Source organism: Benincasa hispida, chromosome 12, assembly GCF_009727055.1.
Source record: "Benincasa hispida cultivar B227 chromosome 12, ASM972705v1, whole genome shotgun sequence".
In the NCBI taxonomy this organism is placed as follows: domain Eukaryota; kingdom Viridiplantae; phylum Streptophyta; class Magnoliopsida; order Cucurbitales; family Cucurbitaceae; genus Benincasa; species Benincasa hispida.
In genome coordinates, this window is record NC_052360.1 from 71,488,921 (window position 1) to 71,503,987 (window position 15,067).

The 15,067-nt window shown below is 40.0% G+C and overlaps 1 protein-coding gene across 1 annotated transcript; it reads left to right on the forward strand.

Moving 5' to 3' along the window:
• The first annotated feature begins 9,236 nt into the window (after window positions 1–9,236).
• On the forward strand, window positions 9,237–9,734 carry LOC120067624. Its single transcript, XM_039019169.1, has one exon. It carries the CDS (start codon window positions 9,237–9,239, stop codon window positions 9,732–9,734), a length of 498 nt encoding a protein of 165 aa, XP_038875097.1.
• Window positions 9,735–15,067: the final 5,333 nt, after the last annotated feature.

Below are 15,067 nucleotides of genomic sequence, written 5' to 3' on the forward strand. Positions count from 1 at the left end.
CACACCCTTCATTTTGGCTTGTTCCCACGGGTGTCATGCGAACATCCAACTACGGTTGTGTGCCAATCTCAACTTCAACTCTTGATTTTCAGCTAAGTTTAACTTTTGCTGGTCAGAGGAGTTGTCTCTCATATTCTTTTATTTTTTTCTCTCAATTTCTTTTTCTTTTCATATTGCTTCGTTCTTGGAAACGCATCTTTGTTTTGGCATGCTCCCATGGTCATGTGAACATCCAACTACGAGCAGGTTCCTTTCACAACTAACTCTTATCAGGTTCGAATTGTTTTGGAATTTTCCTTGCGCTGACATTGGAGTTTGTATGAATTTTTTTTTTTTATCATGAACACATTTTTCTAAATGACCGCATTCACATGGTCGCATCTGCTCAGACCTTCCCCACCCCCAAATTTAGAGATGCGCAAGGTTCTCATTGCATTGTTTTGGACATAATAGATAAACACTTAGTCAAAATTTTGAAAAGAAAGTTTGAGTAGAATTTTGAAGGATAAAAGGTAGCGCAGTGCTATTGCTATGAATTATCTAAGTGTTAATCAGAAAAATACAAAGTATGGGAAATGTTTCTAAGGTAATGCATATAATTCATCATGGCAACGCCAATGAATAACGCAAGATAAAAGATAAAGAACATCGCAATAATTGACAAAGGATGATAAAGAAGAGGCTAACGGTTGTATTAAAAATTAACCAAGCATACAAAGAATTACAAATAACGCAATACAAAATTTGAGCATGTACAAAGAATCAAGTATTTAGCTTCTATACATTGAAAAATAATGAATGGAATTAAAAATAAAAGAATGACCACAATAAAAAAAAAATTGTAAAGTTATTGAAGAGGAGGAGGTTCAGGTGGTGGATTTTGATGAGGTACGCAAGGAGCTTCTTGGAAATGCAGATGTTGCTGAAGATGTAGAGGCACCATGGGACCATGAAGATACGCTGACAAAAAGTTGAAATATTCATGGTTGTGCTCCGCTACTTGCCTTTGGTTCAGGTGTATTATATAGATGTTGCGTTGAATATTGATTACACATGCCTTGTCATAGCAACACTGCATTGCAATTCTGCTTGTCGCTCGTAGACTAATAACTTGTAAAAATACAAGTTATTTATGCCACCTTATCTAGATATTGCGGCCAAAATTAGTAATTATGCGCCATTTGTATGAAAATTAGCCTAGTATTGCAATAATTATAAATGTTTGTGATTGCACCAACTAACACCAAAAAGATGAAAGCAAACCGAACTTTACTTTTTTTGCAGGAGACTAAGTCACCGCTTGCGCTCAAGGCTCATGAGAGACTAATCAACGCATCTCTGTCACATTGCGCCCCTCAATCAACAATAAAGAGACGAATACTGCAATGGAGACGCAATGCATCAGTCGATTCGAGAACTGTGTTTCAACCGCATGCGATAATTAAAACAAACACCGCATGCGAACCTATGATCAAAAGATGTAGCTGAGCAATGCAAGAGTGGAGGATTGAGACACATGTACAACTAACGGCTGTACAGAATTGACGGTCTGATTGCATAACAGAAGGAATAATATCCCTCCATCTTTGAAATTACCATAACCACAAGTAGGGACCAGAAGGCCAGAGTCAAAGATCTGCACCTATAAATCCCCACTGATTTTAGAGAAAAATGATGCTACTTGATACGGGGCTAAGTGCTACTAGATTGTAGAGAGAAGGCTAAGTTGAATGCTTAAGAGAAGAAATCCGGGAAGAAGACGAGATAAGGCCGAGAGGTGAATCTCAGATCCAACCTGCCAAACACTCAATCGGAAGCTCTGTGCAAAGATCCCTGCTACCGGTAGAGTAAGCCTAAGAGGGAAGCTCTTCCTACCATCAAATCCATCCAATCTGTCAAGCAGATCTCTATCGAATCCGTGTCAAGACATTGGCACTATTTATATCTATTCTATCTCTCTTTCATTGTGTATTTCATGTTTTCTTATTCTCTTCATTCAGATACCATGTATCAAACGCTTAGTAGAAATATTAAATGTTTCGATAGATTTCGTTTACCATTTTCTGTCTATTTCCGTTCACCCATCAATCACTTTCTCCATGATATCTTTGTCATCCTCTGATGAGCAATATGAATCACTAAGAACTTAATCTGTATTAAAGATACAAAATACGTTTAGCTAAAGCATGCTAGACAGCATCTTCACTTATGAGAGCAGAAGTGAAGGTGTCATTTTTATCTATCGAGAGAAGGTCAGGAGAATGCATTAACTAAAGTGAGTAGTACTTCCAGACATGGAAGCAACCTTGCGTTCATTACGTTAGTCTCTGTTTCACCACAGACATGTGGGAGCGCGGCCGATCACTGAGAGGTGTACGCCAAGAGAAGAATGGGACAGTATTTGTATCTTCAATCCAATTAAGAACTTGCGTTGTTTATATTATTTATCTTTATCTTTCTATTCTGTTCATAAGACTTGAGCCTTACTCCCAGCATCTTGTACATGTAGTCTGTATCTTGTATCATCTAGTTTAGGTTTACTGTCTTTTTATGTTTTTATCGCATCTTTACTGTTTTCCTGTATTTTATTGCAATTTATATACTTGTACAAACGCACTTTTAAAGATTGAAAACCTGGTCGCATGTATCATGAACATACCGCAATAACCTAAACCAATCCCCATGTTCGACCTCGGATCACACCAAGAAACTTGCGGTGGAATTACACTTGGTTCCATTGTCAGGAAACTTGTGACAACGCATGGCATACTACAAGAACATCCATAATTAACACATAATTAGACGTAGTATCGCATCATTGTGAGAAATTCATATCATCCATCCAAACGCATTACATATACCTCAGTCATGTGCTGGCAGAAGAGTTCATTTTGATGGGAGAGAAGGGAATGCATATCTGCAAGTTCAACAGCTAAGGTGGCAACGGTGGGTTGTGCCTGCGATGTTTCGCCATCATTGTTTTGGGGTTAAGCAGAAATGCCTTCACCCAAATCGTGTGGCTCATCAACATGCGGCGGTGGAAAGGAAAATTGCGGTGACGATGAAGGTGAGGATGGAGCTATTGGATATGCGGTTGGAGAATCAGGGGCAAGGAGAAGGTTGGTGAAATGTTCGGAGAGTGGGGAGAATGGTTCTATGGTAGGGCTTGGAGGGCGAATGTTCAAAGGCAAAGGGACTAAGAGTTCTTGATCTTACGGTGATGGCTCTTGGACTTTTTCCTTTCCTTTGTCAACCTTGCACTGTTTCTTTGGTTTTGGCTGCTGCGGTGCATTTAAGTCGATCATTGGCCTTTTAGGTGGGAGTTCAGGGCAATGTAGGGAATCTTTGAGAAGAATTCTCAAAATATTGACATTGATGAGACCATGTACTTCCGACATTGGTTCCTCTTCAATATCCACACCTAGTGAGAGGCATAAGCTTGAGACTGTCCAAGGAAAGAAATATTGGCCTTTTATATGCCCCACAAAACCTCGAATCTATCTTGTGATCAACTAGCCCACGTATAATGGAATGCTGCGTGCAATGCAGTTGCGCGCCATGATTCTTATCCCCTCAAAATTGTTTTGTCATGTGAAGTCGAGATGAGTCTTCGTTTCACCAAATAAAACCCAAAGCCACGCTTTTGGAAGCAATGTCTTGGACGCAAGGGTTCTGATGCCTTTTAAGAAGACCGACCACTGAGTGCCCGGTTGCGTTAATACCTTCAGTGCATCTTCCATCTGCTCTTCTGTGGGATCATCAATGATTTTATTACTCGGTGCATCCAGGATGTTCTTCATTAGATATAATTCATATATGTTGTTTGCGCTGAAAGGCACCATTTCCCCTTTTCATGGTCAAAGCATCTTTGGTGCCCGGAGGCCATCCATTATAGAACTCTCGCACTGCCGTTGGGATGACGATGGATGGACACTGGCAAAATGTTTCCAATCCATGTTCCAATACAACACTTGTGACCAAGTCCAGTAGTGGCATTGGCGTAGGGGGAATTCCATCCTCCATCATCATATCATCATTCCTTCTTCTTGATGGTCGGTCTTACCCTTAGCCAAGCAGGCTCGCTGTCTTTCTGATAAACTGTAGAATATACAAGTTATTTATACTCCTATCTAGACTATTGCGGACTAAAAGAGAATAAATATGCCAATTGTATGGAATTAGCTAGAAATACAATAATTCTGAATATTGCAATTACACAGTACTAACATCATTAAGGATGGAAGAAAAGGAGAATTTTACTCTGTTTTGCACGAAACTAAGTCACCGCTTTGCGATTAAGCCAAGAAAAAGCTGACCACACATCTCTGTCACATTATGCCATCAATCAACCAATGAAAAGATGATTAAAGCAATGATGAGGTGCATGCGTAGTCAATCCAGAGCTGACTTTCCAATCGCATGCGGTAATAAAAACAACACTGCATTGCGAAACAATCGAAAGATGCAGCCAAGCAACGCAAATGCGGGGATTGATGCCACGATGTACGCCTACAGTTTCACTTCAAAAGAAATCAGGAGTCTCCCGGTTGACGAGGATTAAACATCAAGACGTTTGATCGACGACTGTCTAGATTGGTGACGCGCACTATTAAAGACTATGCTGGCAAGGTGGGAGAAAACAACATGACACATTGGTTCATCATCTTTTATAGTCGTGATGTGCAGATTTGACGGTCTGATTACATAACAAAGGAATAATATCCCTCCATCTTCGGAATGTCCATAACAACAAGTGGGGGACCACCAAGCCCGAATCAAAGATTTTCACCTATTAAATACCCCATAGAATTCACAAAAAAAAAAAAGGTTACTTGCATACTGGGGGTTAATTTGCTGCTATTATATTGATAAAAAGGCTAAGTTGAGTGTTAAACTGAAGAAATCCGGGAAGAAGAAGGCCGAGAGGTGAGTCTCAATGTTAATCTGCCAGATCCCCGCCGCGAAGCTCTATACTCAGATCCCTGCTACCGTTTGAGCAAGCCTGAGAGGGAAGCTCATCCTTCCACACGATCAATCCATTCCGGCAAGTAAATCTCCATCCAAATCGGTGCTGAGACGTTGGCACTTGTTTGTATTTATTTCTATCTCTTTTCATCATTGTATCTCATCTTTTTTATCTCTTCATTCACACACCATGTATCAGACGCTAAATAGATATATTGAATGTCTCGATCGTTTTCATTACCACTTCTCTGTCTATTTTCGTTCCTTCATTTACGTTTTCTTCATGAAGTGTTCTTAAGCCCCTAGTAGTCAATATGGATTAAACGAGTACTAGATCTGTATTAAAGAGATAATTGCATTTAGTTAGGGTATGCTAGATGGCATCTCCACCTATGAGAGCAAAAGTGAAGATGTCATTCTAATCTATCGAGAGAATGTCAGAAGAATACGTTAACGAGAGCGAGTAGTACTTCCAGAGATGGAAGAAACCTTGCATTCATTACGTTCGTCTCTGTTTCACCACAGACATGTGGGAATGCGACTAATCATTGAAAGGTGTACGCTAAGGGAAAAACGGAACCGTACTTATAACTTTAATATAATTAAGGAACTTGCGATGTTTATATTGATTATCTTTCTCTTTTTGCTTCATACATAAGACTTGTCATCGCATCATATGATTTATGTACAATCTTCACAGCCAGCCTTGCCCTCAGTATTTTGTATCATGGCGCCTGTATCTTGTACCATCTTATCTTAGGTTTACTCTATTTTATTTTATCATCATCATCATCATCATCATCATCATCATCATCATCAACAACAACAACAACAACAACAACACAAGCCACAAGGACTTTGCGGTAATAATTCTCCTCTTATTAAACAACCATTCACCAAAATTTAAGAATGCATTTAATATAGAAAAGTAAGGAAATTAAAGAGAGCACGGAAATTAATGCAAATGAATTACATGAGAGATAATTTGATAAACAATAAGAGAAAATCTAAGGAAGCAATAAATAACAAAATTCATAAAGCATTAAAGAAGGTAATTAAGAAAGCAAGTAAACATAGAATTTAGAGATATGGACTGGAAGACAATTTCCCATGAAGAACGCAATCCACACCTCCACAGGCGGTCAAGCTTGCCTGCACAATGTCGTCAAGGACATTGCTCCTTCCTGTGAGATCCTAGGGCTTCAGAATTGCTTGGCAGCGTTCCAGGTGTTTTATTCCATAGTTCGGCTGCGAACTGCCCAACATGGATCGCCAAGTTTCTGAATGAAGATGCCTGCAACTACATTACAGGATCATTTTTCTCAATATATTGCTTGAGTAGGGACTCCAATGAATTTCTAGAGGTGTTTGAGAAAGATGGTTGGTTTTGCGGTTGTCTTTGATGACCTTGATTCTGGTTTTGGTGAAAAGGTGGAGGGTTTCCTCGATTCTCGGAGTTGTTGTTCTGATGGTTACTCGGCCCTCCTTGGTTATGATTTCCTCCCCAACCAAAGTTAGGGTGATTCTTCCAACCAGGATTATAAGTGTTGTTGTACGGATTATTCTGGATAGCACACGCTTGCTGGGGGTTTGATGGGCACATTTCCACCGCATGGACCCCTCCACATTGGACGCAACTTATTGCGGCCACTTGTGTCGGCGCACTGGATGGCTGCATTCCTTGGGAGAAGGCACGTTGATTAATGCCATCGATTGTAGAAGATAGGGTCACCGTGGCTATCTATTGCAGCCAAAGTTGTCATTGTATCCACAGTTACAATGGCATTATCATTTTCTTCTTCTCTCTTGAGCCTCTTCCCTCCAATACCTCGTATCTACCCAGTATCCATATTCTGCGAGATGCGGTCCAATGATGGACCTTGGCTTCAGTGTATGTTTTATTTCATAAATCCTCTCGAAGTGGAGCTCAGCAATTGGCTTGCATGATCTGTTTCAAGGCCGTTATTGTAAAACTCATTTTCCATTCAGAACGCAATACAGGTTTATACTCGATATTGCCAGAACAATTCTTCCACCGATCTTTCCAAATCGCACCCAGGCAGTGGCTTAGGGTCTCGTTATTCATCTGCTCGAAGTCAGCACATCCTTTCGTCTTCTTGCGTTGACTGCTAGAGGAAGAACATTCTTTCAAAAACTGTTCCACAACTGATCCTAGGAAGTTATTTCATTTGGCCTCAAAGAATGAGCTTACCTCTTACTCATCCCTCAAGTGTTGTATGGAAGAGGTAAAAAGTTTCTGATACCTTCTGGGGTATACGCCAGGGATTGAGAAGTTACCGCACATCTCGACAAAATTGGTCAGATGGGCATGTGGGTCCTCACCTTGTAGACCACTAAACTGCCCCGTATTCTGAATCATTTGGAGTATGAACGGCTTAATCTCAAAACATGCATTCTCCTCAACTATCGGACATGAAATTACAGGCAAGAAGTCATAGAGGTTGGGAGCTGCATAGTTCCTCATTGGGATGTTAGGGTCAGCGGCAAGAAAAACGACATCTTGCGCTGGCCGACTCACCCCTTGATTTGCTTCGGGTGCCACATTGTCATTGTTGTTGTTTTCTGCCATATTCACTCTTATGTGCCTTGCTCTGTTTTGACGTGCCCTTGCGTGAAATGTACGCTCGATCTTTGGGTTAGTTTCGAATTCTAGATCAGTTCTAGTACTCATAAACCGTCAGTCTATTCTTCGCGTTAAACAGACAGTACAAAGAGATCTGTCCTGCAAAATACCACAAAAATACTCAACACTAACCATTTTGCAGTGTCTCTTTGTACTGGCTGTTTATCGCGAAGAGCAATCTGACGGTTTATGAGTACTGGAATTGATCCGAAAATTCTAAGTTGACCCAGAGATCAGGTTTATTTTTCACGCAAGAGCACATCGGGACCAAGTTAGGTGAAGAGGAAACATGGCTAATAATAATGAGGCATTCGAAGAGAATCAAAGGGAAAATTAGCTAGCACAAGACCTTGTATTTCTTGCTACTAACCGCAACATCCCAATGAGGAACTATGCGGCACCAAATTTTTATAACTTCTTCCTCGGAATTTTAAGACCCACGGTTGAAGAGAATGCAAGTTTTGAGATAAGGTCGATAATGCTTCAAATGATTCAAAATGCAAGCCAATTCGGAGGTCTACAAGGAGAAGACCCGCATGCTCATTTGACCCATTTCGTAGAAATATGCAACGCATTCTCCATACCTTGTGTGACTCCAGAAGGAATCAGATTGTATCTCTTCCCGTATACACTGCGGGATGAGGTAAGGAGGTAAGCTCAGTCATTAGAGCTAGATGAAATCAACGCATGGGATTAGTTGGTCGAGAGATTTATGAATAAATTCTTCCCTCTAGCCTTCAACACAAGGAGACGGAGGGATGTGTTGAATTTTGAAAAAAAGTGTTATGAAACTTTGAGCACCGCCTAGATGCGATTCAGACAATTAGTGATGAACTATCCACACATTGGGATTCCCGATTGTGTTCTGATGGATACTTTTTATAATGGCTTGGATTGATCAACGCAAGCAGTTACTGATGCCTCCGCGGCAAAAGGATTAATGGAAAAAACGTATATAGAAACGAAGATCATCTTAGATCACATTTTGCGAAATATAGATGAATGGTTAGATAACGGGTATGAGGAAAGAGGTTCGGAACAAAGAAGAGTAGAAGATGCCATTGTACCAGCTGATACAATGAACACCCTTGTAGACCAGATGACCACAATGACCTCACTCCTTCAAGCTTCCTCCCTTAGAAATTTGGACGAACAAATTGAACCGCTTGCAATCGAACTTAAGAATAAATCGCCTGGTACGCTACCCAACAGTTCAGGAGCATTGGGGCCACGTGGTAAAGAACAATGTCAAGCAGTGACATTGAGAAGTGGTAAAACAATAGTCCCCATGTCACCTGTACCAGATTCAGTAACATGACTAGTAGATTTAACCATCAACGATGACCCATGAACCATTAATGACAGAGTTACCAATTCAAAAGAAAGTACATCTACAAAGGATGAATCTCAACAAGACTCTAAAGCAAAGTCAATGCAACCTCCAGCTCCTAAAACACAGTAAACACAAGACCTCAATGAACAGCCAATTGAACAGGAAGTACGGCGAGATCCTCCACCTTTCCCCTCCAGGCTGAGAAAGAAAGATGACAGCAAACAATTCCAGAGGTTCCTAGATGTACTCCGACAATTTCATATTAACATTCCCTTAATAGAAGTGTTGGAATAGATGCCGAGCTATGTGAAATTCCTCAAGGACATACTTGCCAACAAGAGAAAGATCAGCGAGAATGAAACAGTTACATTAACATATGAGTGCAGTGCGCAGTTTCAAAACAACATCCCCACCAAAATGAAAGATCTCGAGAGTTTCACATTGCCCTACTCAATAGGGAGAAAGAAGGTCAGAAATGCGTTGTGTGATTTGGGGGTGAGTATAAACTTAATGCCTTTGTCAATCTTCAAAAAGTTGAATATCGGCAACGCAAGACCAACTACAATTACATTGCAGTTGGCCGATAGATCAATAACGCATCCCGAGGGCAAAATAGAGGATGTACTTGTGCAAGTAGATAAGTTCATCTTCCCTGCTGACTTTATCATATTAGACTATGAAGTTGAAATGTTGAGGGCTATCATCTTAGGGTCGCCATTTTTTACAAAGGGCGAGCACTGTCGATGTACAAAAAGGAGACTTACCATTCGGGGTCGACAATCAGCAAGTTAAGGTTAGTGTTCTCAACACGTTGAAAATACCCAAGTATATGAAAAATTTGTCAATATGTTGAGGAATTGCAAGAAGAACTTGGCAACCATCCTGAAGAATCAAAGATGGGGTTTTTGGATCGGCGCATATGTGGGAGGAAAATTATGCCGCAATTCAAAAATTTGAGTCGATTTTTGAAAACACTCAAGTTATCTGAACGAACAACGCAATGTACTAAGCCATCTTTAGAAGAACCACCCATGTTAGAGTTGAAGCCATTGCCAGTGCACCAAATAATGTGTATTTAGGAGGCAATAACACTTTACCGGTTATTATATCTGCCTCGTTGAGCAAAGATAAGAAGGAAGCACTTATCCAGATCCTGAAAAACAACGCAAAGGCTTTGGGATGGACCTTGGCGGACATTCGAGGAATCAGTCCCTCGTATTGCATGCACAAGATTCGTCTGGAATAAGGAAAAACAGGATCTAGAGAAAGGCAACGTCGTTTGAACCCTTCCATGAGAGAGGTTGTGAAGAAGGAGATAGTGAAGTGGCTTGATACAGGTGTCATTTACCTTATATCTGATAGCAGCTGGGTAAGCCCAGTGAAATGCATTCCAAAGAAAGGGGGAATGACAGTCGTCACCTACAACAAGAATGAATTAATCAAATGTTAGATTGACTTGTGGGGAACAAGTTCTTTTGTTTTCTTGACGACTACTCAGGGTACAACCAAATTGCAATTGCGTTGAAAGATCAAGATAAAACAACTTTACGTGCCCCTTTAACACATTTGCATTCCATCGCATGCCCTTTGGACTCTGTAATGCACCAGGTACCTTCCAACGATGTATGATGGCAATATTTTCAGATTTCCTAGAGGAGTCAGTCAAGGTATTTATGGATGATTTTTTAGTTTTTGGCAATATTTAGGACTCATATTTATCAAATTAAAGTCTTAAAGAGATGTGTGGAAACTAATCTTGTTCTAAACTGGGAGAAATGCCACTTTATGGTGGTGGTAACTTGGAAATTGCGTCGATTTTTGCTTGATCAACTTCCAATCCTGCTTTGATATTTTGAACAAGGGCACCGAGAACAAAGTCGCAGATCATCTATCAAGATTAGAAAATTGTGAGGTTCAGGAGAAAGAAAAAGACATTGAGGAAAGATTCCCTGATGAACTGCTGATGTCGGTATGCGTTAATGTTCCATGGTATGCAGACATTGTAAACTTCATAGTTTGCTGCCAAATACCCGAAGACTACACGTGCCAGCAGAAGAAGAAGCTGAGACATGACGTCAAGTTTTATTTCTGGGATGACCCTTTTTTGTATCAACTTGGATCTGATCATATCTTGCGTCGATGCGTTCCTAAGCATGAGGCCAAGCACATTTTGGAGCTTTGTCATGAGTCCCCTTATGGAGGACATTTTGGGGGGTAGCGGACCGTCGCAAAAGTACTACAGAGTGGCTATTTTTGGCAAACACTATTCAAGGATGCCTATGCCCATGTTGTGCAGTGCGATAGATCCCAGAGAACATCGAAAATGACTAGAAGAAATGAAATGCCCTTGACTTCAATCATGGAAATTGAATTATTTGATGTATGGGGAATCGAATTTATGGGCCCTTTTCCGCCTTCAGAAGGGCATCAATACATCCTGGTCGCGGTTGACTATGTATCAAAGTTGGTTGAGGTCATCAAGAAGAATATTTTTACCCAATATGGAATGCCCTGGGCCTTAATCAGTGATGAGGGCTCACATTTCATCAACCACATAATCACCTACCTGTTGACTAAGTTTAATGTCAGCCACAGAGTTGCAACTGCATACCACCCACAAACAAATAGGCAAGCAGAAATTTCTAACTGAAAGATAAAAACTATCTTGGAGAAGGTAGTCAGTACCTCCAGGAAGGATTGGTCACCCAAGCTCGATGAAGCACTGTGGGCATATAGGACTGCCTTTAAAACTCCAATTGGCATGTCCCCATATGCTCTGGTCTTTGGAAAAGCTTGTCATCTGCCTCTCGAGTTGGAACACAAGGCAATGTAGGCAAGCAAGAAGCTAAAATTTGATCTAGCAAACGCGGGGAACGTCCGAAAGTTGCAATTGAACCAGCTGGTCAAGTGGCGAATGAACGCCTACGAAAATGCCAAGCTCTATAAGGAGAGAACCAAGAAATGGCATGATGACCGCATAAACAATAGAACATTCTTCGAGGGTCAATAGGTACTTCTGTTTAACGCGTGTTTTCGATTGTTTCCAGGGAAGTTGAAGTCCCGCTGGTCTCGACCATTCCGCATCAAAACTATCTTCCCCCATGGCGTAGTGGAGCTCACAACCGAAGATGGGAGCAATGCATTTAATGTCAATGGTCAACGAATGAGGCCCTATAATGGGGGTGACGTGGATCAACGCATGGAGACCATCAACTTAGGAAAGCAGGATTAACCGCTTACGGGGATGCTATTGCGGTAACTCTGAAAAACTTCTTTCAATTAGCATCCCTATATCTATGTTTCATTGCTTTCTTTACAGCTTTCATTTACTGATTTCTAAATTGCGTTATTTCTTGCTTATTAGAATTAGTCTTTAATGCTTCATGTGTTTACTTTCAATTTAATTCAATTATGTATTTCCATGTTGTGTTTAATTTCTTTACTTTTATGCATTAGTAGCGATGTTCTTAAAATTTCTATGAATGACTGAATAAAACGATGACCACCGCAAAGTCTTATCGACTTGCATGTTTGATGAATTAAAAAGAAAAATAAAGATTGGTATGCATTGCGATGATGTGTGCATCTTGTGATAACAAGATACACTTTGCGTCCATCTAACCCACATGCATTGCATTGAGGGGTGTGTTGTGCTCGTATGTATTTTTCGCCTATCCTTAGCAAAAATGCACTACGTTGAGGTAGTGTTACACCAGTAGAAATACCATGCGCCCGTCCTCAAGAAATGCGTTGAGTTGAGGGGTGTGTTGCATTGATACATTCGTTGTTGCTCGTCCTCTACAAAGATGCATTTGCATTAATGGAAGCATGGTGTTAATTTTTAATCGTGCATCCATTCGAATTAAATACAAAAGATAATTTCATTCATTATTTTTCTATGTATAGAAGCTAATTCTTTGTTAATTTTTAATACAACTGAGTAACAATTCTTTCCGTATGCATTAGCCTCTTCTTTATCATCCTTTGTCAATTATTGCGATGTTCTTTATCTTTTCTTTTTCGTTATTCATTGTGTTGCCAGATGAATTATATGCATACACTTAGTAACATTTCCCACACTTTGTATTTTCTGACTAACACTTAGATAATTTGTAGCAATAGCACTGCTTTACCTTTTATCCTTCAAAATTCTGCTCAAACCTTCTTTTCAACATTTTGACTAAGTGTTTTGTCTATTATGTCCAAAAAAACGCAATGAGGACCTTGTGCATCTCTAAATTTGGGGGTAGGGAAGGTTTGAGCAGATGCGATCAAGTGAATGCGGGCATTAGAAAAATATGTTCATTATTAAAGAAAACAAAAATTCATATAGACTCCAATGTCAGCGCAAGGGAAATTCTAAAACAATCCCAACCTGATAAAAGTTAGTTGTGAAAGGAACCTGCTCGTAGTTGGATGTTCGCATGAAACCCGTAAAAGCAAGCCAAAACGAAGGTGGGTTTCCAAGAACGACGCAATATGAAAAGTGAAAAAAAAAATTGAGAGAAAAATAAAATAATATAAAAGACAACTCCTCTGACCAGAAAAAGTTAAACTTAGCTGAAAATCAAGAGTTGAAGTTGAGATTGACACATAACCGTAGTTGGATGTTTGCATGACACCCATGGGAACAAGCCAAAACGAAGGGTGTAACCATGATCAACAGTCTCTAATAAAATAACGCAACCCGACCACCGCATTCAAGACGCATCAAGTTGTTTTTGAATGAAGAGGTAAACATTCTTTTTAAGACTAGAAGGGAATTTTGAGTAGAGATTTGTTGTATAGAAGAATAAAGTAGGGCATGTTTATGAATTATCAAGGATAGAAAGAAATTGCGTTGTTAAGTAATGTTGCCTAGGTGGAGCATTCAGAGCAATCAATCGACGAAAATATTTAGGATAGGAACTGAACAATATTGCTTTAGTGAAGATATGCTTGAGAACAAGCATATATCTAAATTTAGGGGTGTGATAACTTGTAGAAATACTAGTTATTTATAATGTTTTATTTAGATATTGCAGCTAAAAGAAAGAAAAGTTACATCGATAGTATAGAAATTGGCTAAGAAATGCGAGAATTATAAAATGTCGTCAATACACCCACTAACACCATTGCGATGGTAGAATAGATGTTTCAATTTCTATTTTGCAAGAAATCAATCAACGCATACGTTAATGGCTCAAAGATAAAAGAAACAATGCATCTATGTCACATTGCACCCATCATTCAAGAATGAAGAGATGATCAATGCAATGATGGTGCATGTGACAATCGATCAAGAGCTTAGTGATCAACACAATTTCAACCGCATGCGGTAATAAAAAATAACACCGCATGCGATGATCGATCGAAGATGTAAAGGGCAACGCATTTATGGAGGATTCAAACTGATGTACAGCATTCAGTTGTGAATTTCTTACGAGTTGATTGAGTAACAGAAGAAATATTCACTCCACCATTTCAGGAACTACCATAACCGTAAAGTGGGGACCACAAAGTCAAAGAGCCAAGCTTCACCTATAAATAGCTTCTGCAAATTCACAAAAAGATATACTTGAAGACTTAGGACGTGTATATACTGATCTAAGAGAGAGACTGGTCTGAGCAACTTCAAGAGTAGATCTGGGATAATCAAGAGACAAGGCCGAGAGGTGAGTCTCCGAGCAAGGAATCCTTCCAATCCCCGCCATTGAAACTCTGTACGAAGATTATTTCTACCAGAAGAGCAAGCCTGAGAGGGAAGCTCTCCTCTCCATTTCTTCCATACGCCGGCAAGCAAAACCTCCATCCAGGATTTGTGTCAAGATGTTGACACTTTTCTGTATTTGTTTCTAATCTCTTTTTCATCATCTGTATTCATCTTCTTAATCTTTCATTCACGCCAGACATGGAAGCAACCTTGCGTTCACTACGTTCATCTCTGATTCACCACATACATATGGGAGTGCGATCGATCACTGAAAGGTGTACGTCAAGAGAAAAGCGGAACCGTACTTATAAATTCGATGCAATTATCTTTCTCTTTCTGTTTATACATAAGACATGCCACCGCATTCCATGTTCTTTGCATAACCTTCATAGCCAGCCCGGACCCCAGCATCTTGTATCATGAAGCCTGTATC